Source organism: Osmia lignaria, chromosome 16 (genome assembly GCF_051020975.1).
Source record: "Osmia lignaria lignaria isolate PbOS001 chromosome 16, iyOsmLign1, whole genome shotgun sequence".
Classification (NCBI taxonomy): domain Eukaryota; kingdom Metazoa; phylum Arthropoda; class Insecta; order Hymenoptera; family Megachilidae; genus Osmia; species Osmia lignaria.
In genome coordinates this window covers 2,950,605-2,973,964 of record NC_135047.1, presented here as the reverse complement: position 1 = coordinate 2,973,964, position 23,360 = coordinate 2,950,605, and the positions used below count along the sequence as shown (strand labels likewise).

Genomic DNA, 23,360 nt, shown 5'->3' with positions numbered 1-23,360 from the left:
ATGCTAAGTATTAATAGGACAGAAATGCTTATTAATTTTCTTTAACTGCTGCAACAACGCACGTTTGCATGTCACGTTGCTATAAAACAGTCACGGTTCATATACGATTGACCTATACCACTGGCACATTTGATTGACCTATACTACTGTCAGAAAGTTTGCTGCATTTATATTCTACACTCGGATATCAACTGCAGAGTGTAATATTTTACCATATATTAATCATTGCATATTTTTTAAACATTTTACTGTTACAAAAATGCATAATTATTCTTCAGTTGCAAACAATAAATTTGTACTTTTTTAAATAATATTACAACTGCATGTCGACTTCGGTTCGTTATGCATCATAAATATCATTTTTATATTTATCTCTTCCATAAATTTCATTTTTTCATTTCATTTGTTCGTTTTCGATGCACAAGATACGACAGTGTTCCAAGGAAAAATATAATTTTCTTTCCATTTTCCACCCGCTATAACTCTTCCCGTCGTTTCCACAATTTTATCGTTCTGCCCATTCTCACCCATCGCGTATCCATTATCTGATATTAACGTGCACGCTGTATCGACCCGTGGCGAATGAAACGTCCATACCAAGATGCTTTTCCAACCATTATATTTACGATCAAAGGAAGTTTCAACCTACTATGTGTTTCATGCTTGACACTGTGGAAATTGAACGATCTTGTGTATCAGATTCTATTAGCTTCTTGTTTTATCTCGTATCAGTGATCGCCTTACTCGACAAGCTTTTTGAAAGTTTGCTTCTCCAGAGGAAACTAGATTCTATTGTTTACAGTGTATAAAATTTCACGGATATTGTATCCGCTTGTGACGATGTTAATCCATAACTACTATGGTGAAATGAAAGGTTCTCAATAAAATAAGAAATTGGAAAAATTTTTTATTTTGGTAAATTGAATTTCTAATAATAGGGAATGCCCCTAGGCTCGGGGTTTCACTGATTTATTCGCGACCTGTTATTTGTCGAAGCGTTACCGGAGATCATTACCGGCGAGAGCCTTCTGATCATCGACGTTGCTGAATCATTTAGCAAGCGATACGGTTCGCTTGGATGGCATCGACCTCGCGATCGCGCCTTCCTCGTGCGTCATCTACTCGCTTCTCCGTGTTCTTCTCGCGAGATTACGTTGCCCGGCTTCTTAAATAGACGCGCGATAAATTCAGCGCGCGTCGAACATCGCGCTGTTCGCGTGCTTGAATTCTTTCGCGCGAGTTAATCTGGCTTCGATTCGAGAAAAAGTATCCATCAGGATGATGCAATCCTCGAACCTCGCTGGGACTTAACCACGGATGATCATAAATGGTACTTGTAAAAGATTCGAATAAGCGTCAGCAGCGAAAGGGTTAAGCAAAGAAGCGATTACTGTCGCTGCAGCTTATCAGCTGTGCTTTAATTATTGCACCCCCTCTATGCAACGAAACTTTAATCGTTCAACGCGAGACACCTGATAAATTCATTTCAAGCATGCTTTGAATATACAGCAACCAGCTGCAATTTGAATATTTTAATTCGGCCAGAGGACACACCGTCGTGTATATGCGTTAGGAAATTTCGGGTTCAAACAAAGTTCAATATCGTTGAAGAGTACACAAAGACTCTCTAACATTGATTTGGCCGAAGTGACTCACGATAAGTACCACTTTTGTTGAATATTTAATACATCGGATAATTCTTTTTAGAAATAGGATTGCAGACAAAATTCATTCAGCTCACCAGTACTCGAATAATTAAAAGAAAGCAGTAGAAAAATATTATTTTGAATAGTGTCATTTATCTATATTAATTAGTGAGATGATAATTGGAAGCTTGAAATTTGGAATTTGAAAATTTACTTAAGTATTCCAATAATAATTAGAATGTAGTATGCCTTGTTGCAGTCAAGGTGTTAATAAATGCAGTTGCATCGTTGCACTTATAAAAAGGTGAAGTCATAAGGAAACAGGTATTCCTACATGAATTCAATTTTTTCCTATCTACAACTAAGCTTCAGATATAACTCGACCCAATTGATTCACGCTGTATATCATTGGACGATTGCTTTCTCAGATTATCCTTGAACTGGTATGCTGCACATTTTCACCAATCCCGTGCATCTCGCGATCCGACGAGGGATCATTCTATTCTGACTGCACAACTATTTTTTGATCTCGTTGGATGTCGATGATGTCACGGATATATTTGACGCCAGGTGGATTCATGGATTCACGATGGATCTTCTGTACGATTTTATACCATACATTTGCTCCATACGTTACTCCTCTTTTACTCAAAATAAGTTCCTCGAGCAGATTATGTACAGCGTTAGAACTACATATAAGCACCAAGTGTCAGGCATGATTCTTTATTGTTCCTTAGATATTCCCATTGTTCTTGAGAAATATCTCTTCGTCTAAATCCAAGATGAAAGAAAATAACATGGAATGCAATTGGCTGATGGCTCGGATTGTAAAATAAGCAGAGCTCGTAGCATGCCTTTGAAATTCAATTACTTATAATTTGTACACGAGTCATCGTTAGATCTATTCGAGTCGATGAATCTTTGGTAAATTAGATAATGATGGATTGATGTCCACCCATCATAGTATAAAAATACCTACTTCTTCCACTTCAGATAATCATTCTATTATTCCACAGCAAACACCAGTCTTTAGAATTGACAATTTAGAAAAGTTACCTTCTGTTGAAGTTCGATTCAATGTTTAGTAATCGTTCCACGAAAGGGACTCGAAAAGTATCAGGTAGTTATTCGGAAGCATGCTTTCCTCGTTTCCGAAGACATTGGATAAGACACGTGGAAAGTTGGATAGCTTGTTTGCCTGGCAAACAATCCGGCGAGACTTCCTTTTTTTTTTCGTTAAACAAACTCGGAAAAAGACCCCCTTTCGAACAGGTTCGCGGCGCCGGAAAAGTTGGTCGAGAAGTTTTCGCGAGTCTTGCGAGTAATTCGAGGGAAAAGGGAAGCCCGTTCTTTGTCTCTTTTGCAGTCACTTTTTCTGCCTCGTACTTCTGGCTCGTGTTGACGAAAAGCATGAATACATTACACTCTCCGTTGGGATTTATGAACAGCGTGTAATTAATTCCGGACACGGCCGACCCCTCGGAGCTAATATCGAGAATGCCTTCGAGGAGTCGCTTTTACCAGGCTGGCACAATTTTAATTTGTCCCGAATATTTGTTGCTCTAGCAGCCTCGTAACTCGCGTGAAATTAATTCACGGGTTAATATGCGTCCGATGAACGAGACACGTTCTTCTAAGTAACAGCCCGGAGAAGTTACGGTCTCTTAATGGAATTTTATGAGCTACACTTCACGGAAGACGTTCGATGCTTTCGCGAAACATTTAGCAATAAAGAACAGCTTTCGCGTGTTTCAAGCAGCGTCTAAGAAATTCGGTTGTAATTTAGAAATCGGAGTGATAAATGATCCGTTCATTTCCGTGCTTACATCATTTGTTACTTGAACTCTGTAAATTTCCAGCATTTATCATTTTGAAAAATTTGGAGAGAAATTAAGTTTGTAAAAACTTCGCACAAATTCTTATACAAATCTGCTAATTTATTAAATACATTTTTTTTTTTCCTTGTCATTCAAGGAAATTGGAAAAAGAATTACAGTCATAAATATCATCGTCACTTCCATTGTTACTTCGTTGTAAATATGAAAGAACAAGTTCCTCTCACAAGAAATTAACAAAGTCGATGCAGATACCACTTCCTCGAACAATTCTTGCAATTTCCTTTTTATCTCCCCTTAAGTTTTCTCATAAACTTTTCGAGACAACGTCGTTCCTTATCAATGGGCAATTATTTGTAAAGTGTTCAGCGGAAATTTCCACGAGAAAATGCAGCTGGAGTCGGTGCTGATTACAACGTCGACCATCTGGACGAATAATTACGTTTTGTTTTTCGCGTTGATGTCGATGAACGACGAAGGAAAGTTTTATCCTTAATTTAAATGACGGGAACATTTTATGCGCAGCTGGTTGACGAACTCGCGAACGATTATTAAAATTTACAGGTTGATTGTAAAGAAATTTTTGTTCCTGTTACTTCGTTTCATCGTTTTGAATTAGCCTGTATATCCCACTCGGAATAATGCCTGGTAATGGCGACGATAGCGTTCAGTGACAATCGATATTTGTCGGAAAACCATCTAAGCGCTTTGCATCGAGCACTCGAGTCGTAGGATTAGGTCGGATGAGTTCGAAATCCGGATTTAGTATAGGCCTTTCCACGCGTCGCGGATCAACGTACATTAAATCCACCTACACCTGTGTAGTTTCCATTTTGCCAACGTCCACCATTTTATGGCTCTCCGCGTTACTACCCGTTGATGAGTTTATACACCGTAACGACTGCTGGTTGCAACTTGTTGAGGAACAATGTCGGTCGGGTTGAATTGTTTGCTTATCCGTCGGGGCAACTTTTCAAACGTCCCAGTTAATTGTCGTTCGCGTCGTAAAGTCTTTCGAACAAGCGAAAACTGAAACGGAGTACGCTCTTCGGGGGATATTTCGTTCTAGTAAAAATTTCCGAGTACAAGTGGGTGCTTTTAGGTGTCATTAATAAAGGAGGCATTCAGCGCAATAGTGGCTTAATTAGAAAAAAAAAATGAAAGCAAATTGAAAGTTATTTTCCATTTAGGGCAGTCTCGAACCGAATGCCTCGAATAATGCGGTGGTTGCAATATGTGCAGAGTTCTTCAGAAATCCCCTAATTACCCGAAATCACAGTGGCACCGTCTCGAATTGTTATTCAAAGCGAAGTTGTCGAAGTAACCCGAAAATGAATAAATCTATTGAATTGCCAGCTAGATGACGGAAAGTTGGCAAGACGTTCAAGGATCTGGAAGTTAAGTAGGGTAACAGATACTTGACGGAAAAGCGTCTCCACCCTATCTGCTTGGTACGGTTAACAATGCCGCCTGCTGAAACGGCTTCGTTTCCGTATCTAACGATAATACACCATACTGTGAGCTTGATACAGCAGCCAGGCTTATCTGAAAGTAGTTAGGTATTTCAGAACAGACATTACCTTATCGGGAACGGAGCTCAAGTATCAAATAGCGTCTGGTTCGGTGGCGTTAAAACCCGTGTCTCGCAACGTTAACCTTTGAATTTTAATCGATTCGATAATAACTGATAACGAAACCGTCCGGTTGATCGATTCGAGAGAGGTTGCGTGGGTGGCGAATGAAAATTCGTCGAAAGTGTTGTTGCTCGTCCAACAAGTAGCAAAAATCAATATTTATTCGTGCGAAAACTGGCGCAAACTAAGTCCTCCTCCTCGTTGTTGCGACGAACAGTGAGTTGGTGCGATTAAAACACGTCATCTGGAAACACCAGCTGTGTACATACCAAATGCACGTGGGTACAGTCGTGTCTGTGTGTGTAAGATAATTTAATGACAACGGGTCGTGCGTGGGTGGAGTAGCGCTTTTGTTTACTGAAGCTTAGCGAACTCAATATTAAATCATTTTTTTGTCATGTGTTCTATTTAGAGATTTAGGTATGTACTCAGAAATATGACGATTATTTAGAAAAGGATTAGGAAAGATTAGAAAATAATTCGTGGATTTGATATGAATTTTTGGTCGTGTGGATTGAAGGGAGGAATTCAGAAAATTTTTTTTTTTTTAACTTAATATGTTGGATTACCCAGTGACTATAATAGGAAAATGGTTAAACATCAAAATACCGGTAATCGAAAAGCATGATCTGGTATAACTTGCTGGTCGCTCTTAGAGAATTCAATCCAGCGAGCTCTTTCGAGCATAACGGGAATTCCGGGCTGGAAACACAATATAAAATGGAAACGTGATCACGAATGGTCGCCACAGACACAAGAGCGTTGTGATCAAAGCAAGATGCTTGCGTTCAGCTTCGTAGTCAATTCGAGTCACGTGCTCGCATCACAGATTTAAGAGTTTCCTCCGCTACGATTACATTTCCTTTCGATTTCGTGTATCTGCTTTCCCGGAGACCTGTACTCAAGCAGCTGTCTCTGTAGAGGCTGTTACGTGTTCTACGTTTCTATAAGGTGTTCTAGGAAAAGCTTTCTCGACACAGAAGGTAGACGTTTCTTGGTAAATGGAGCGAAAAATGTCAGGATTCCAAAATTCCAAGACTCTAAACTCTTCCTGTAAAATCTTATATTTCATCCGAGAAAAAAATCCAATGTTCACTACCTTGCAAAAGTAACATAATTTTAATGCCATCATCTAAATGAATCCACCATAGAAGGGTTAATTTCTCATTTAAGTTCAGCAAGGAAAAAAAATCCAATGTTTACTACCTTGCAAAAGTAACATAATTTTTATTTTAATGCCATCTAATGAATCTACCATAGAAGGGTTAATTTCTCATTTAAGTTCAGCGAGGAATCCTTTACTGAAAGATTTTTTTTCTCAACACCCAGTATAATCCTTTCTCGAGGATCCTCAATCGTATTTCTTCCCTTTAACACCTTGGCAATCGACTTCTTCACAAGCAACCCCTGGATACGTACACACTGGGCGACGATTAAGGTCAGAGCGCACTCGAGTCTTTGCTCGTAAGCGGGACGATCTTCACCCTGCAGGAGTCTCGATGGAATTAGGGGAAAGAAGTTGGGGTAGAAAATTGTGGTTTCGACGGTGGTCGAGCAGCCAGGTCTTGTTCCTCGGAAACTTAGCCCCCGGTGGCTACGTTTGCATGATTCCGCAGCCGGTTGGGACAATGTGGAAAATTCTATGCTCCTGGCGGGAACGGGTCAAACGAGGCCAGCCTACGTTTTGAATGGTAATGAGGAGCCGGGAAAAGAACATGGCTTTTCTTTTTATTCTCTTCTCTTTGCACGAGAAACAGCCGTAGAAATTTTTGGAACAAATGATCCTCGCTCAAGTTAGGTTAAATTAGGCATAATCCTTTGATGGAAATTGTTTAATTTGTAAAAATTCAATAATTTTCAGTGTCGTCAATTTATTTATGAAAATTTTTCCAGCACAAAATATTCATTTTGGAAAGATCAAAAATTTGATTTCATTAGACATTTTAATTATTTCAGGGGACAGTTTTATTTTTGTAGCTGGGTCAAAATAATTCTGCCGGGTATTATACATAGGCGGGTGTTACATATTAGTTTCAAACGAGAAAAAGCTTCTTCATTTTCTGAGTATTTTTGTTGGAAAAAAAAGAAATCACCTCTGGCCCGATTATTCTACCATTCTGCTATCTCGCCGTTTGCTTTTCGTTCAGCTACGAAAGCCAACGTTTTTCCACGAAATAAAGCCGGTGTTCCCTTGGGAATTTCGTTGTGCACACACGAGCGTATGCAGAATAATCCTACGGTGGTGGAAGTTTCCCGTGGGAATTAGAGGAACACCGGGGGAGTCACCGCAGCTTTTGGCGAACACACTTGGTCTTTCAAAAGTTAGCTCCGGTGGTCGCATTTACATGGTAGCCGGGTAATGGGGAAGAAGTTTAAAAGCGACCGGCTTCCATAAGAAAATATCGAGTTAAAAATATCAAACCGCAAGGATTTCCCTCGATTTCCCTCATTGTCTTTGCCCAGAATTTTCGACTTTTCTCAAGGCATAGCTCGACCCGACCACAGAAAGCTCAATATTTGCATTGAAAACAATACCACAAAGCAATGGTGGAATTCAATGTTCCTTCTTTTGTCCACGGCCTTTGCTTATCTTACACGACCAGTTTCATTAGTAGTTAAATATGATTCTGAGCAGAACTTGAGGAAAATTACGTTAAAAGCCATTAAAGGTATTAAGAAAACTTGGACATTTTCTTTTTCTTTTTATTTATCACTGTAGAAGTATACAAATATGACTAAACTTTATTTAACATTAAAATAAAGCACTGAGCTCATCTGGAGTGGGTAGATAACACCCCAAAGAATTAATATGAAAATTAGAAAATCAGAATTTAAAATTACATTTTAATTTTAAATCGCAAGTTTGGTTAGCAGAGGAATTAATTTGAAGCTAAAATGAAAGGAATACATAAAAAAAACAAATATTTTATAAGAAAACTCGAGTCTCGAATCTAGCAGGGAGTTTCTTAACGCATCTCGTCCGTGTTCTTTTTAATCTTTCCAAGCTTCTTCATTGATGTGACTGGGAAGATGTACGGCGTGCCTAGTTTCAGAATGGCATGCTTCATGATTAAAGAGCTCATAGGAATTACGAGAGATCCAGTTGTCGTGGTTTTCACAGCTGTGCACGTGTGTATACATGTATCCTTTGATGCTCTTCTCTAAAGTTAACCTACCAGTTGCGTTTATATCAGTCACGGTTGGAAAGAAGATGAAGGGAAGGCGAAGGTGACTGGTACGTGAGGTAGGTCAAACTCGTGGATCCGGCTGGTGTAGAATAAAAATGAGGATAGGAGATGCCGAAGAGATCCCCTCGTACGACGATTACTTGTCTCCGGTGTGCTTCGAACCGGTCATTATAAAAGCTTTTTTAAAAGCTCCACCTTTCGTACGTATCTGTTGAAAAATAGAGAGATTTGTCTGTTGTTAATCAAGAAATATTTACTGAAGCCTTTTAGAATTTTTCGAAACTATTATACGATAGGAAAATTTAGAAATCACTGCAAATATGGTAAAAAATTGGTGTCTAATCAACCAACTTAATACAATTTTAAGAGCTCGAAAGAAGGAAAATTTTCATTTAATACTCTGCTGGTTTGTTTGTCTTCATCATTCCAGAGTCGATGCTCGGTGTAGTTTGTTTTGATTACATTAGAGAGATATCTATGCTACTGTGTCTTTCATCAGTATTCAGTCCGACTTCGAAGCTGATCAGACGTATACTTACTATAAGACGAAGAAATTTGATTTCATGGTAAGAAAATTGTTATCTGTAATTTCTATTTGCATATATTATTCTGTAAATAAAAATTTTGTATTTAATTCCAAACGGTCCCAGGTATTGACATTCGAGTGTTAAAGAATTGCCATTCCTTTTCAAAAATCAATTTTCAAGTTTCCTTTCGATCTCCCCGATTTTCAGGAAATATCACCAGGAAATTTGACATGTGTTAAAAGCAGAATCTTGTTCGAGTGTTTGCTTTTCTTCCGGATGTTCGTTTTGTAGCCAGTCCGTCGAGGATACGGCACTAGTATAATTTGTCGTCGATATTTATACCGGGTCGGGAAAAATGGTGGAAGAAAAATATGAGAATCCACCATGGATGAGGTAGGTCAGCCACAGAAATACGATTTCCAATGAAACGAAAGCAAATGAACTTTGATTCTTCTGTTCTTCCTTCCGAGTTTGTGTCTTTCCTTACAAATGTCATATGAGCTACATATGCAAGTTTATCAATTATGAAAATTTCAAATATATTCACTGTCTTCGGTGTATTTGCAATTTATATCTCCTTGCATGAAATTTCCCTGGACGAATAAAAATCCGTCTCTTGCATCCTTTTCTCGAAACTAAATAGCTTTCGTTGCTCTGTTTCCGCATGCGTGCGTGCATAATTAAGGAAGAGAGAATTTATAAGCTCCCTGGTTACCTTGCCTTTCAATTTCTTTGTTTGCACCCAAACATAGACTTCCACAAGAAAAATGACGATATAGGGAAAGCAGAAATTCTCGAAATAAAATATTGATATTAAAAATAATTAAGAAAACTTCAATTTGATGCTTCATAGACACAGGTGTCATGCTTATTAGACTGCAGAAGGCTTCTCGCAATGAATACACCTACACGAGAATACCTTAGAGATTGTTCTCCAGGGAAATACTTGCCTTTCTTGCTGCCATCGTCTTCAGACACGGGCAGAACGTTTCTCGAACAGTGTCGGTGTAAATTGACGCAGTAATTGTGTCGCTTCATCACTTTTTCACACGTTTGCAACCGGGTGAATGAGATTGGGACGAGATTCGAGGAGCCGAGATCCGTAATAATAAAAAAGCCCTGGCCAGGGGGTATCAGTCGAGGGTGGATCGTTACAAAAGAAGCCCCGTCTCTTATTTAATTCATCAGACTGGCTATTGACGGCTTAATGTGATTAATCTTCGGGCATTTATAAAGTTCGATCGATAGAATCGAAATAAACTGGTATACAAGATGCTGCTGAATTATAAATGCAGGATATAAAAATGATTCTATCTTTTTTAGAGAAGAAAAATTCAACCATTTTTTGTATAGCTTTGATGTGAAATGTATTTTGAAAACTTTGCTGCATCAACCACTGAATTCCACATCCTATACAATCTGTTCATATATAATTCACAAGCAGCTAGTATACGTTGCTCCCTATTTCTTCGCGAATCTTTTCACGTACATCGTGAACCCGGATTTTAGCTCGTGACTAGGAGACCCATTGTATCCTGTCAGGGTCTAACTGTGATATAAAATTCCTCGTAAAATATTCTCTAAACACACAATGTAACCATTTTACGTATTAGTTCCTTTGTTAACTATTAATCGACATTTTCTTGCCTCCTGACCTTACCATTGTTAGGTCATCGAAATGGTGAGGATGGGTTACAGAGACTTTCTACCATCGAGAACTTGATTCCAGTTGTTCACAGTAGGTGGTTAAGTACAGCTATCTGTGTACCATGGGATGAGATTTATCTCTCGAATTGAATCAGTCATTGAGAAAAGGGATCCTTCAGAATAATTTCGAAATTTTATTTTTTATTGTTATCCACTTGGAGTAAAATTTTTATTATTCATGAATTTATAGTATACGTTATAGTAGTCAATTTGTTAATAATAGTGTTAGGAAATATTTAATTTAATTTTGAATTTATGAAGTGGTTATTGTTGATCTTAAGTGCACATCGGCACTTAAGTGCATCAGTGTTGAACGTTGACTAAGTCACGAGGCTGCAGGGGATATTTTTACCTTTCAAAGTAGCTTCAAAGTCCCCTGTCTTCATGGTAATAAAGCGAAACATGTATTCCTCAATTTCGTCCGCTATTCAAACAAGCTCGAGGTTTCATTAGTCTCCTCCGTCGCTTCTTTGACGGCTGCTGCTGCTCGTCAGTGTCTTTCACTCTAATCGGCCATCTTTTTGATTAGGTCGCCTTGAATGCACCCCTTCCTACAGCCTTTCTTCTTCCTCGTACAATTTTATTACATACTTTTCTAACTTTATTTACATTCATATATATTAAACGACGGGCATTCGACGCAGCATTTCGTTCTCATTATACTTGGTGCTGACTAATTAAACTAATTTTACGCTTATTGGAGAATCACTCGGTATAATGAGATTTATTATAATTGTACAGTATTTATGAAAGGATTGTTGTTACGAGCGTTGGTTATTTATTCAAAGTCAAATTAATTTTGCATGATTAACACGTAAACCATTGTGAACAATTCAATTCTAGAAGATAGAAAAATTTCCAAATTTTTCACTTTATATTATTAGTATAATATTCCAATTTTTCCCCTACCAGGGATGAGAAAAGATTATGTAGAAATAGTTCTAAAGGTGCATCTTTTCTAAAATACAAATAATGGAAATTTAGATATTTAATTAATTTTCCATCTATTACTTTTCTAACACTCTACCCCCCGGACGGGGTTCCGTGAGGGAATACTTTTCTAACGGAACAAAGAAACGTGTCGAGGGATTACCTATATTCTTATCACGATTCCTGGCCGCTTCTTCGCGGTGTCGTTTAAGCGAGAAAGGGCTCCCTTTGTTAAAGATCGACGAGAGACAGGGACAGGCGAGAAAAAGGGAGGTAAAGACGAAGGTATTGAATTTACACCGCGCTATATACGCCGTAGATACAACAAAAGATCTCCCTATCCGAGTTTCGGGCTGCACAAAGGAGCCTTGCATTCTTCGTTCCAGATGGAAACGCCGGATAATTAAGTCTGATTCCGTAGACGCGTGCATTTTCGTCGAGCAAAACATTGTACTGTTTGCTGTTCACCAGCCATTTTACGCGGACGTTTATATTGGAACACATTTAAAAATACATTCTAACAGTTCCATTTTACGATTGAAACGCATTTGGCGTGGTTCTTCTTTGTTCGAGCACAAAGAAGATCACTTTTGGAATGATTTCATTATTTCTTTTCTCTTGGTGGGTTTTAATGATCAGTTGTAGGGAATATTCCTTAGATACACTGGGATGTGCGATATTTCTTTTGCACCTGTTAAGATATAATAGCATTTATTAAGGATAATTATGTAGGGGAGACCTACCCCTAGTAACAATGCCCCCCCCCCCCCCCCCCCCCCCCCAGTTCACATGTAATGTCCCTAGGAAGATTTATCACTATAGTGGGAGGCACGTCATACCCCCTCCCTTTATAGTCAGTCGACGCCGAGTTCCCGCCTAAACTGCTGTTGTTAACCTAACTTTGTGATTTGATAACCACCAAGTAAGTTTTTCTTCTTTCAAGTTTTTTGTAATAAACGATAGGCAATGCCGAGATTCTGAGGCAAACAGGTGTCTATGTATTCTTAAATAGTACATTAACCTAACCAGATCTTTGATTTAGACCGTCAATATACTTTCCAAATTATTAATTTTCAAACTTAAAAAACGTGTTTGGGGACGAAAGTAACACGTTTTAGTGCATGAAATGTAAGGGTTGGTCTCATGAAGACTGTATTGAAGGTGAGCAGACTTATCTGTGCCATAATGGTATTTCATAAGTTGTTTGTAGACTTTATAACCGTGTTTTGTGTAAGCTGTTAAAAGTTAAAACTTGTCTTTGGGATAAGTTTTGATAACAAATTAACAAGATTCCTATAATATTATGTGTATAATTTATTCAGAGGCTATATTGATTGTTGCAATAAAGATAAAACTTTGTATAACATGTGTCATTCGTAGTGTTACTTTTGTCCTGGACACCAGGACGAAAGTAATACTTGTCATGTCTACGGACAATGTTCATGGCTACTTAATATATTGCTTACATGGAACTTGAACCATTGTGCATTTATAGAGGAATATATGGGCTACATGTATAACTTTTTTCAAATTCACTGTTAACACTCACTGGTAATAAAGCCAAATATGAAAAATGTTACTTTTGTCCTCTGTCTCCCCTATTTCTTTTCTCTTGGTGGGTTTTAATGATCAGCTGCAGGGGATATTCCTTAGATACACTGGGATGTGCTATATTTCTTTTGCACCTGTTAAGATATAATAGCATTTATTAAGGAAAATTATGTATAGTGATATGCAGCTGAGGCTTCTGTTGGTTAAGAGGAAATGTAGGAGTGTGTAAATTAGGTTCTTCTGAGGATCTCCCAAGGCTCTTCTCCTTCCTCAGGTCTAATGTATGTGGTAAGAGGCTTCCCATATTTACTTTTAACCAAAGGAAGCCTACCTTGCACACGACTATGTATGGGAATAATGAAAATTCAAGGATTTAATGAATTTTTCATCTATTCCTTTTCTAATTTGTGTCAAGCCCCTGGATAACGTTGTCTATGTAATTATTTAAAAATTATTTAGTTTCTCTTTTTTAAGTATTTACAAACTCAGGTCTAATGTAAGTAGTAAGAGACTTCCCATATTTATTTTTAACCAAAGGAAGCCTACCTTGCACACGACTACATATGGGAATAATGAAAATTCAAGGATTTAATGAATTATTCATCTATTCCTTTTCTAATTTGTGTCAAGCCCCTGGATAATGTTATCTATGTAATTATTTAAAAATTATTTAGTTTCTCTTTTTTAAGTATTTACAAACTAAACTATCCAGTGAAATTTCACCCGAGACCCCTCGCTACCTATTTTGTAAAGTTTTCCGTATCCAATTTAACCGTTCTATTATTCCCTACTTTCGCACACGACGGCCATACACGAGGACCGACTGGTAACAGTAGAAAATATTTCGTTGGCAGTTCATAGCGAATGTAAAAAAGTGGATGAAGTACAGAAAGAAACGACCCACTTTCCTTGGAAACAGGATTAGATTCTCCGTTTCTTATTTTCACCGGTGATATCGTGAATGTTTACAACGGAGAGGAAAAACAAATGTACCTTCAGTCGAAATTTAATCGAGTTAACTCGACGATTCCTCAGACTCGATTTTTCGACTTTGTTTTTATCAGAAAGAAACGTTTCCAACCGTGTCGTAAATTATCTTCCACTTTTTTCCCCTTTGAACACTGAATTTTTCTTTTTCAAACAAAGTACCAGTGGGAAGATTATTGAAGATCAATATCTCGAGGAAAAAATGAAAAAGAATTTGCTACACGCGTAATATTCTGGGCAATTGATTGTTTTTATTCAATGTACATCGGGCGGTTAAGCGGTTGTTTGTTAGTTTTTCCATCATCGAACAGCCATGGCTATTAAAATTCATAAATATTTGGAGGGCAGGGCGGATGCATAATTATTGATAGATTTACATACCTCTCGTGTGGAGATCGAATTTATTGTTCGACTCAGGCATGCATAGAATGTAAATAAATTTTGCGATAATTTTTTAAAAATATATTTCTGTTTGCAGGAAGTGTTACACACGATCAGTGCACCCAGCGGGCAAGTTCAGCGTATCGTCATCTTCAAGAAGAATGGCGTTCAAGCGATGGTGGAATATCCTTTGCAATGCAATCTGTCCACTCAAAGTGGATCGCGTTTTACGAGCCGTCAAGCTTTTTTCGGGCTTCTCGAACCGCGATAAATGGGTTTTTAAGCTCGAAAGAGGATCTCCGTCGTAACACCCTTCCGTTTCCTCCCCTTCTTTCTTTTGTCGGAATCGCTAAAGTTTGTCGGTCACGTGACAGCGTTACAATGTGATGAAGATTTATAAGCAAAAGTTGCGATCGCCACGACTCGGTTACAGGATCTTCCGGTCCAGCGACCTTATCCCTAAGCCTCCTGATGCTTCCGGTTGAACATCGCCAAGCAACTCCTGGCATACGAATGAATGACCCCCTTTTTCTTTCGGTTAACTACCGGGATACTCGCGAAAGTTTTACATATTGCACTTTAAATAGGTTCGTTGTCCTGAAATGTTTAAAGTTAGTTTAGTTTTTTAAATCGTTGAGAATGTTTTAAAAATAATGATAGGATATTTCAGTTGATTAATTAACAAAATTTCAGATTTATTAATAACATACAAAATTTTATACATTTTTTTTTGGATAGGATATTGGTCATTGCCCTTAAAAAAATTATGTATTTTTGAATATCTTGAATTGTACAGCCTGTTGCTTCGAAAGTGTGTTATTTAAAATTTCTTCACCCAAGAATCTAGCAGCATTTCCATTTCCGTTCGAACGACAGAGATCCTCTTTGCTTCGAGTATCCGTTTCGTAGATGATTTCCGTTGATCGATAGCTTGCAAGATACTTCTATATGTTCTTAACTGAATTCTTCGGTAACCACGTTCGACTCGGTGGAATCGGCAACCAGGGCGAAGGAGACACTTCACGGAGCAGACATATACTCTGGTTGTTGCACACTCAAGATCGACTTCGCCAAGGTGAGTACTTGAAATCAATTTTCTTTTATTAATATTTTGAAGCCCAATCGGTCTTCAGTATCTTAGATTTAGAATAATTGTTAACTCCATGATAAGGACAGATTTGACTCAGTAAAAATTATTTCTATCTTTTATTAATCATACTTTTTTAATTTTCATTGCACTAATTCGTTGCATGTTAAGTTTCTCTTTTTTATGGAGCTTTAAAAATTTCATAAACATTCTAGTTAAGAGTACTTAATTAAATTTGTAGCTGAAAGGCACATTTCGACCACAGAAGATTAATCCTTTGAAACATTCAGAGCAAACACACTTTGTGAACTGTTTCAATTTCACAGCAGTAGCCTTCTTTCTGTCTGATTATACAGTATAAAAATTACAATATTTCTCTCCAGTGCGAATGAAAAATATTAATAGAGAGTATCAAAGATAAGGTTACTTTTTTAATTGAATATCTTGATTGAATGCTTTTAATTAGTCTGCGAGAAAACAGTTAACAATTATACTAAAAATAAAGAGCGGTTCATTTAGAGGGACTTTTACCTCCGTTACACCTACACACCTCGCGCAATATCGGGCGCAAAAGAACATCATGATAAAAGGGGTAGAAAAGGAATTCTAAAGTGAACCACACGGGTTTCTGAAGTTTCATCCGTGAGAAATACATTTGAAACCGGGGGAAAAAGGAACATTCTTTCGTGTCGTATTTGTTAAATTTGCTAATTAGACACCGGTTGAAATATTGAAAAGAATGTCGTCAGTGGAGCCGGCCGCTTGTGCGCGGGTAATTGGAATATGTAACGAGCACGTAAAATGAATGAAACCAGCGAATTTCCTCGAGTTTTATGATACCGTGGATACAGGGTCCTTATTACGTAAGAGAAACGTGAATTTAGAACGTTTCCATTATTTGAGAAACCGTTTCTCCGTTGAATTCTTTCTCATGAATATTAACAACGAAAACTGAAGAGGCTTATTTTCTTCTCTGTACATTTCATCCTTCGTTAATGAATCAACCTTAGGTTTAATCAAAGCTAATTTAAAAAGAAAAATAAATAAAATTAAGTCGATATTGAACGTGTTTAAAATCAAAGATCAAAGTATTTCATTTTAACACCTCGAGGGTTTTACTTATCTCCTATCAGAATAATTACCAGTTTTCCTCGTGGAACGTTTTTCCCCCGCGTTTCATTTTCCTCTGTCGTCTGTTGCATCGTGAAAAGGATCGCAGTGCAAACAGCAACCGTGCGCTCGAAGTGGAGTGAAAAGAAAATCACGCGCGTTAACGTTAGGCCTGAGGCAATGAGGTCTTTCGTGTCGTTTGAAAAAGAAGAGAGAGAAAAAAAAAAGGGGTGATTCGAATAGGTAGACGCGTGAAAGCCGGTCGTTCTCACCTAACGAGTTGAGATCTTGTTTCAGTTGGTTGAATCGTGGACTGATCGAACATCACGTTTCCAATGAACGACAACGTTTTCGCGTGCTTTTGATTTCAAGCGTCAATTGGAAAGTGTAACTCGTTATTACTAATTTCAGGTTCGAAAAACTTCCATTTCGATTATTTTCTCTCGTGTAAATGTTTGCGTGGTACGATTCGGCCAACGCACGGTAAACGTTGTTTTGGCAGATCTTTCCATTGGCAATAGTTGTAAAACGGGTGGGATTATTTGGCCACGCAAGCTCCGCCTCGAAATCCAATTTCGTACTTTGGGCAGTGGCTTAGTCTCTATTTTCATTATAGTCGAAGCGTCGTTTTGGCAAATACTTTCAGCTACTGGCCAGGGCTCCATTTAAAACAAGACCGTTCGACATCGATGCATTCTTCCATATAATTTAGGATACTTATGGAATTTTATCAAAATTCTAGAAGAGAAAATCGTGAAATTATTAATAAATTAATTGCAGAATTTTAAATTCTATATCGATCCTTGAAATGCAAATTGCAGAAGTTTTATCGAACACAAGTGTCCTTCGAAATGCAGTTCCTCTTTTGAACTGGAAACGTCGATCGTTGGTAATGACGTGCGTGTAACGGGTAAATATACACGAGGCTCGATGGAAATCGTTTGCATTCAATAAATTTACACGCTCGTCTCCGCTGGAGAGGAGGCTAAGCGATAAGCGGCCACGTTTCGATGCTTTGTCAAGCTGTCAGAGTTCCTTGCAATATTTCCCGAACGGAGTTGCCGTGCTGAACGCAACAGTGTCCACGTGCACTCTGCATATCGCGTGTAAATGCATTTTTATTCACGTCAATTTGAATAGTTCGAAAAACGTGCGAAACAGACGAGTTCCATCGGTGCACGATCTTATTTTTAGCAGAGATGATTTATCATTCTTATATTTGAAAAAAAAAAAAACACAATTCATCATTTTCGCGATACCCAGTTCCATTTATTACTTGCACTTTCAGGCATTCGAGAATAGTATTTGTAATTGCCCAAGTTGGCCAGTAAAAATGACGAATGTTTACCGAAAAATTATCGCGTTGATCGACTCGATTACCGTGTTATCGTCAACGTGAAAAACGACTGCACTCGAAACAACCTGGAACTTGCTGAAGGCAATTACTGGAAATTTTTCGTAGAGCGAACCACTCGATTGCTCGTAGAATTCGACGACGTCGAGCAACTACGGGGTTGCTTGTTAGCGGTTCGAGTGACTGGTATCAGAACTTTCTAACGAAATTCAATTGTCGATGGCAGTCATTTGACAATGTTAAACTTGTAGTTTTTCATAATTATTACCTCTTTCTATACGGTGGTGGCACTTGGAGCGGTGTTTCTTTGAGGTCCGTCAGAAAATCTGTACAAGAACCACGCAGGTCTCGGTCTATCGATCGCAAACGAATCTACCAACTAGTTGTACAAACTGATTACGAACATTAACGGTTCGCAGCTGGTTCTTGGTCCGTCGGTTGTGCGTCTAACCAAGGGGTGAAGCCATTTTGGCAGCACGTAGCTAATGATCGAGTTACCTAGCTCTCCGGCCACCTCTATAATTATACTTCAGTTTGTACCAAATATTCGCATTAACCGACCGGTGACAATGAAGAACTATCTGGCAATTATTTCCTCTCATCTTCTTTTATAGCGTCTCGTTCGTATTCTACCGGCCGTTTATGTCCCGTTGATCGTTTTATCGCGACGTTTTACCTATCTTCACCATCCAGCTGGTTCGATTTTCATATTTTTATTCGATTTAGTAGCACTAGGATTCAATGATTGAATGATAAATCATTTGAAAAATTTAGACGAAGAAAATTTTCATGAGAATTTCACGAAATTTCGTTGATATAAAATAACCTGGAAATTTGCAATGAAGAGAACATCGAATACCCATTAGCGAAGAATACTCTGGTCCGATAGCGTCCCGCTGCTCGACGAACGAAAATTAAGAGTGCCGCAGCTTGATTACCGGTTAATTAGAACGCTGTTATCTGTGACGTTTTCGGAGCGACGGGACACGGATTCACAGGCGAAAAAAATTCTGAATACGAGCCGGGCTCCCGTTGTACGATGGAGTGTCGGGAGATTAAAAGGGACACGGCGCGAAGTAAACAGGAAATTAGTTTGGTAGTCGGTCTTGTAACGATGTTTCATTAGTTCTGCCTTCTTTCTTTCTCGATTTTCCCGTAACCAGCCAGGTGACACGCTGTCTTTCATGGTTCCACTCCACCCTGTGTCCTTTTATTCTTTTAGTAGGAGGTGAAACGAGGGTGAAGGTGCAAGTAGATTTTTGGTACTATTAGTAATTTTACAAAGAAATGTCAATTAAAATTAATCAGCACTCTTTCAATGATTTAAAAAATTAATATTCTCAAAAATTAGCAAAATTTATAATTCACCAGTTATTTATTTCTTAATTTTATCGCGGATTTACCGTAGCTTTGTTGAAACGCTGTTGGCTCAATGGAATCATCGTTTCGTTCGATTAAGCGGCATCGTAATTGCGCGAAACGACACTATCAAGATCCTCCATTGCTCGGTTAATCGGATTATCAGAGTGAATCATGGCCGATTTGGATCTAATAAAACGATTCAATCCAGGTATACATCATTTTACCATTTCTCTTACTTACCTTTAGCGAATACGAACGTTTCTTTACGCGAACGTTAATTGAACTCGTTATCGCGTAAACAGCGAAAATATTGTTCATGAAATGCACATGGCAGCACGCGCACGCTAATTGGATACCGCACGATGCAATTTATGCGACACAGTTCGTTAATGCCGTTAATTATGTCGATGTCGGCGTACTAACTGGTAAACCGATCTACGATATCCTCGTAAAGTCGCGTCGATTCTTTTGGTAATTAATCGAGAAAATGGTAAATCGAGGACAGCCTTGAACTTTCCAACAAATCTAATTTTAGCTCTAATTTTTATTTCACAAGCACAGGATATCCTTTATTACATTGTTTTTGAAAGATTATTTCTGGAAGTAATTAATCATTAATTCTTTATTTCTTTTTTAAATGATACACATAAACATCGTGTGTTATCTCAGGAAACACTAATAATTGAAAATATCAAATTGATGCATTAAATTATAGAAAATTATTCTTTAACATCTTTAATAATTCCCATTATTCTACATTATCGTGTACTTTATTAGACATAACATATTTCCAATGTGCTAAGTAACCTGTTAAACACTCTTATAATTGAATTTCCTCAAAATTCATCAACTCTTGTTTTTCCTTAATGACTCATTAATCAACCTAAGTACTCGAACGTGCATCAGAAAATGAGGCAACTTTTTCTCTCGCTCCATAATACATAAGTTCTTCTAAGTCTCTCGAGTAGAACAGTTCCTCTGGTCGCGCAATCCGTATCTAGCTAATTAATCTTCAACGAAAAAGACTACAAATTCCGCTAAAACCATGCTTCGAATTTCATAGGTTGCTTTGAAGTCGTTCTCGCGAAATTCGCGAAATTCCCGAAATTCCTGCCACCTGCCAGTCAACCCCGGTGCTGTTCCCTCGCGGTGAATTCACCTCTGTTTAACCGATTTGAATTGCAAATGGAAGAGCGATTCGCCGTCCAACTGGATGAAGCTTTTCTCTAAGCTTACGTGTTGCAAACTGGCAGCTGGATGGTTTCGTCTTGTAATTAGACATTCGTGTTAAAAGATTCGCGAGCTGACTTCTGTGCAACCGCGTTTTGTACTTTCTTTCCGAGGAAACGTGGATTCTTTTATCAGCAGATTTTCGTGCCAATTATATCGTGTAATTGTCGTATTCGTCGACGATTTTCTAATTATTTTCATGGAACGACTGGTTATCCTGACCATTACGCGATGAAATGTATTTTTGATAGACCTAGGAACAGCTGTAATATTTTGTAATCTTGTTTTACACTTCACGTTGAAAGTTTTTAGAATCTGATTATGAAACTACGTGTTATTCGTGATAATTATTGCATTTTTGTAGCAAGTTTAATGAATAATCTAAAGAAACCAGGTTCTACATCATTTATTCAAATTACGAATTAGCTCATTTTTCCATTTACTAGAATTTGTAATTCAGTGTTCGCGCTTATAGAACATTAAACGACCGCATACTTGCATGTTCGTTGGAATTTACGAGGCTATTGTGTAGAATGCAAATGAACTTTGCAATCAAGCAAGAAACATAATATTACTGCCATTTCCATTAACACCGTTTAATTTCGAAGCTGCATTACATAGAGGATGATTCTCTTTAAAAATGCACAATTCTAATTAAGATTTCATTCTCATAAATACTTTCCCTTTTCTCTTTGATTTTTTACACCCTGCGGCGATGCTCGCCCTAAAAGGGTTAAAGGAACCGGTTCGCTCTAATTAACAATTCACGCTCATATGTTTCAACGTCGCTCGCATTTCACCGTGTTCGTTTCTCCATTGTATCGCTTCCGGTTAAATAGTTTATGTAAAGGCTAATTTACAATTCGAATAGGAGGCTTTGGTGTATTTTCAAGCCGCCACGATGGCTATGCAAATTAACATGCCTGGATTAACCCATTATAGATGAATTGCTTTTTTATTTCTGCAGTCTTTTCTGCTTCAAAGAGGATGCATATTTTCTTTTTCTATTTTTTGAGTTCTTGAACCATTTTTCTTCTCGCTATTTGAGTAAAAGGGTTATAGATAATCTGTAAGGTGTCATAATATTGACAGCTCGACCGAGTTTATTCGCATATTCCATTGCACATGGTCTCTCTCTTGAATTTTTCTTGATCCCAATGCTTTTCTTGTGTCGCGTATCTTTCGGACGTGGTCTCCAGAGGATGCCGGGTTTCATCTATTTTTGGGAGACGTTCGGTGCGTTGAATAAGTCGACTTGTTTCGGATCTGCGGGATAAACTGTGTCCCTTTGTACCATTTTAATCGTCTTGACACGCAAGATTACATAGCCGGCATTGATTTTAAATAGAATTGCAACCGACTCTATTTCTGTATTTCTTTTTTTTTTCTCTGAAGAAAGATTGAAAATTTTTCATAACAATTAGAAAGATTATACTTATTCATTTAACGTTTATCGAACCACCTTGTTTAATTAGCGCTCCATTTAGAGCTTCGTTACGGGAAATCGCCTTTATGCCGCCGGTTGCACCGAAAATTCGGCAAATTTTACGATATTGTTCAGGTAAACACGATCCACTCGAAAGTGTATACACCTGCATGCACGCGAACACGGTTTTGGTATCAAGTGGTTTCCCGAATAATGCCGCGATTCACAAGCAGGAAATTAACGCGTGAACTCGTGTCCGTACATCGGGGTTCGTTCAGCCGTGTCGAACGGTTGTGTATAATAAATGTGAACGGTCAATTCCAGGCCACGATTAGCCACGCGAGTTGAGGTTTCATTAAACCAGAATACGTTACGTAAGTTCGGGTTCCATCATTTTTACCGACGATCAGAATCGTGTGGGTCGGTGGTTTCTTAGATTTTCTAACGAGTTTTCACTCGAGAAGCTCGCTGCAAACGATCCCTATTACGAATGGAATATTTACAGTGGACGAAAGGTGTGTTGACACAGACCATTTTATTGCATTTACAAGATTTATCGAAAAAATAAACGTATAGAAACTATGGAAATATTTAACCATTTATTTTATAAAATTTCAATTCAATTTTAATTATATTTTAATTACTTGCATGACGTACTGGGTTTTAGGTGAATTAATTATTTTTCAGAAGTTACCTTCGAATTTTTATTTTTATTGCGAGATTTTATTGGGTTTGAACATTAGAGACATCAATAAATATCTCAGAATTTTTCCAAATTTTTTTAAACCCAGGAAAACCAGTTTTCCTTATTTGTTTTAACATTGCAGCAAGATATCATAGTTGTAAAAGGAAAGATTCTATATTTTACTATCTTATCGACATTATCATGTAACGTTTCTTGTTACAAGGAAACTGGATGCGCGAATGCGTTTTTAAACCACCGTATCGGTTAACAAAGTTGCAGGGGAATCGCTCTCGAGCCATTCCCCGGCAAGATTGTGCAATAATTTACGACGTTTACGTTCAGCTGTCACGCAACATTTTACGAGCTCGTTTTCCACAAGTTCCCTTCCTCGAATCCCCGCCAGCCACCCGATTTGTCCAGGGCGCGCCTTTCACGCGTAAAAAGTTCACCGGGACTCGTTTAATACCGCTCTACGCGGAACTCTGTACGACTTGTACCAGAGTCGTAACCATTCGAGATGAAAATTCTCAACCATCACAGATTTCTATTATTTCAAACTCCTTCCGTAACTATTACAGTGTCTCAATATGGCGTACTAATTGTTATCGAAATAATAATAAAATTTTCCTAAATTAACATTTACCTAGTAGTGTAATCTCATTTAGCAGCGAAAGGGTTAACAATCCAAGAAGGAAGTTGATCAAACATTTGGCGAACGTG

General features: G+C 38.0%; 1 protein-coding gene across 3 annotated transcripts in view; it reads left to right on the top strand.

Moving 5' to 3' along the window:
• Nucleotides 1–23,360, top strand: part of sm (heterogeneous nuclear ribonucleoprotein L) — a 110,100-nt gene that overhangs the window by 27,314 nt on the left and 59,426 nt on the right. For all 3 annotated transcript variants that reach the window (XM_034316788.2, XM_034316785.2, XM_034316786.2), the window contains exons 4-5: nt 14,484–14,569; nt 15,365–15,461. In XM_034316788.2, coding sequence (XP_034172679.1) covers nt 14,484–14,569; nt 15,365–15,461 — 183 coding nt within the window. The remainder of the gene's footprint in view (nt 1–14,483; nt 14,570–15,364; nt 15,462–23,360) is intronic.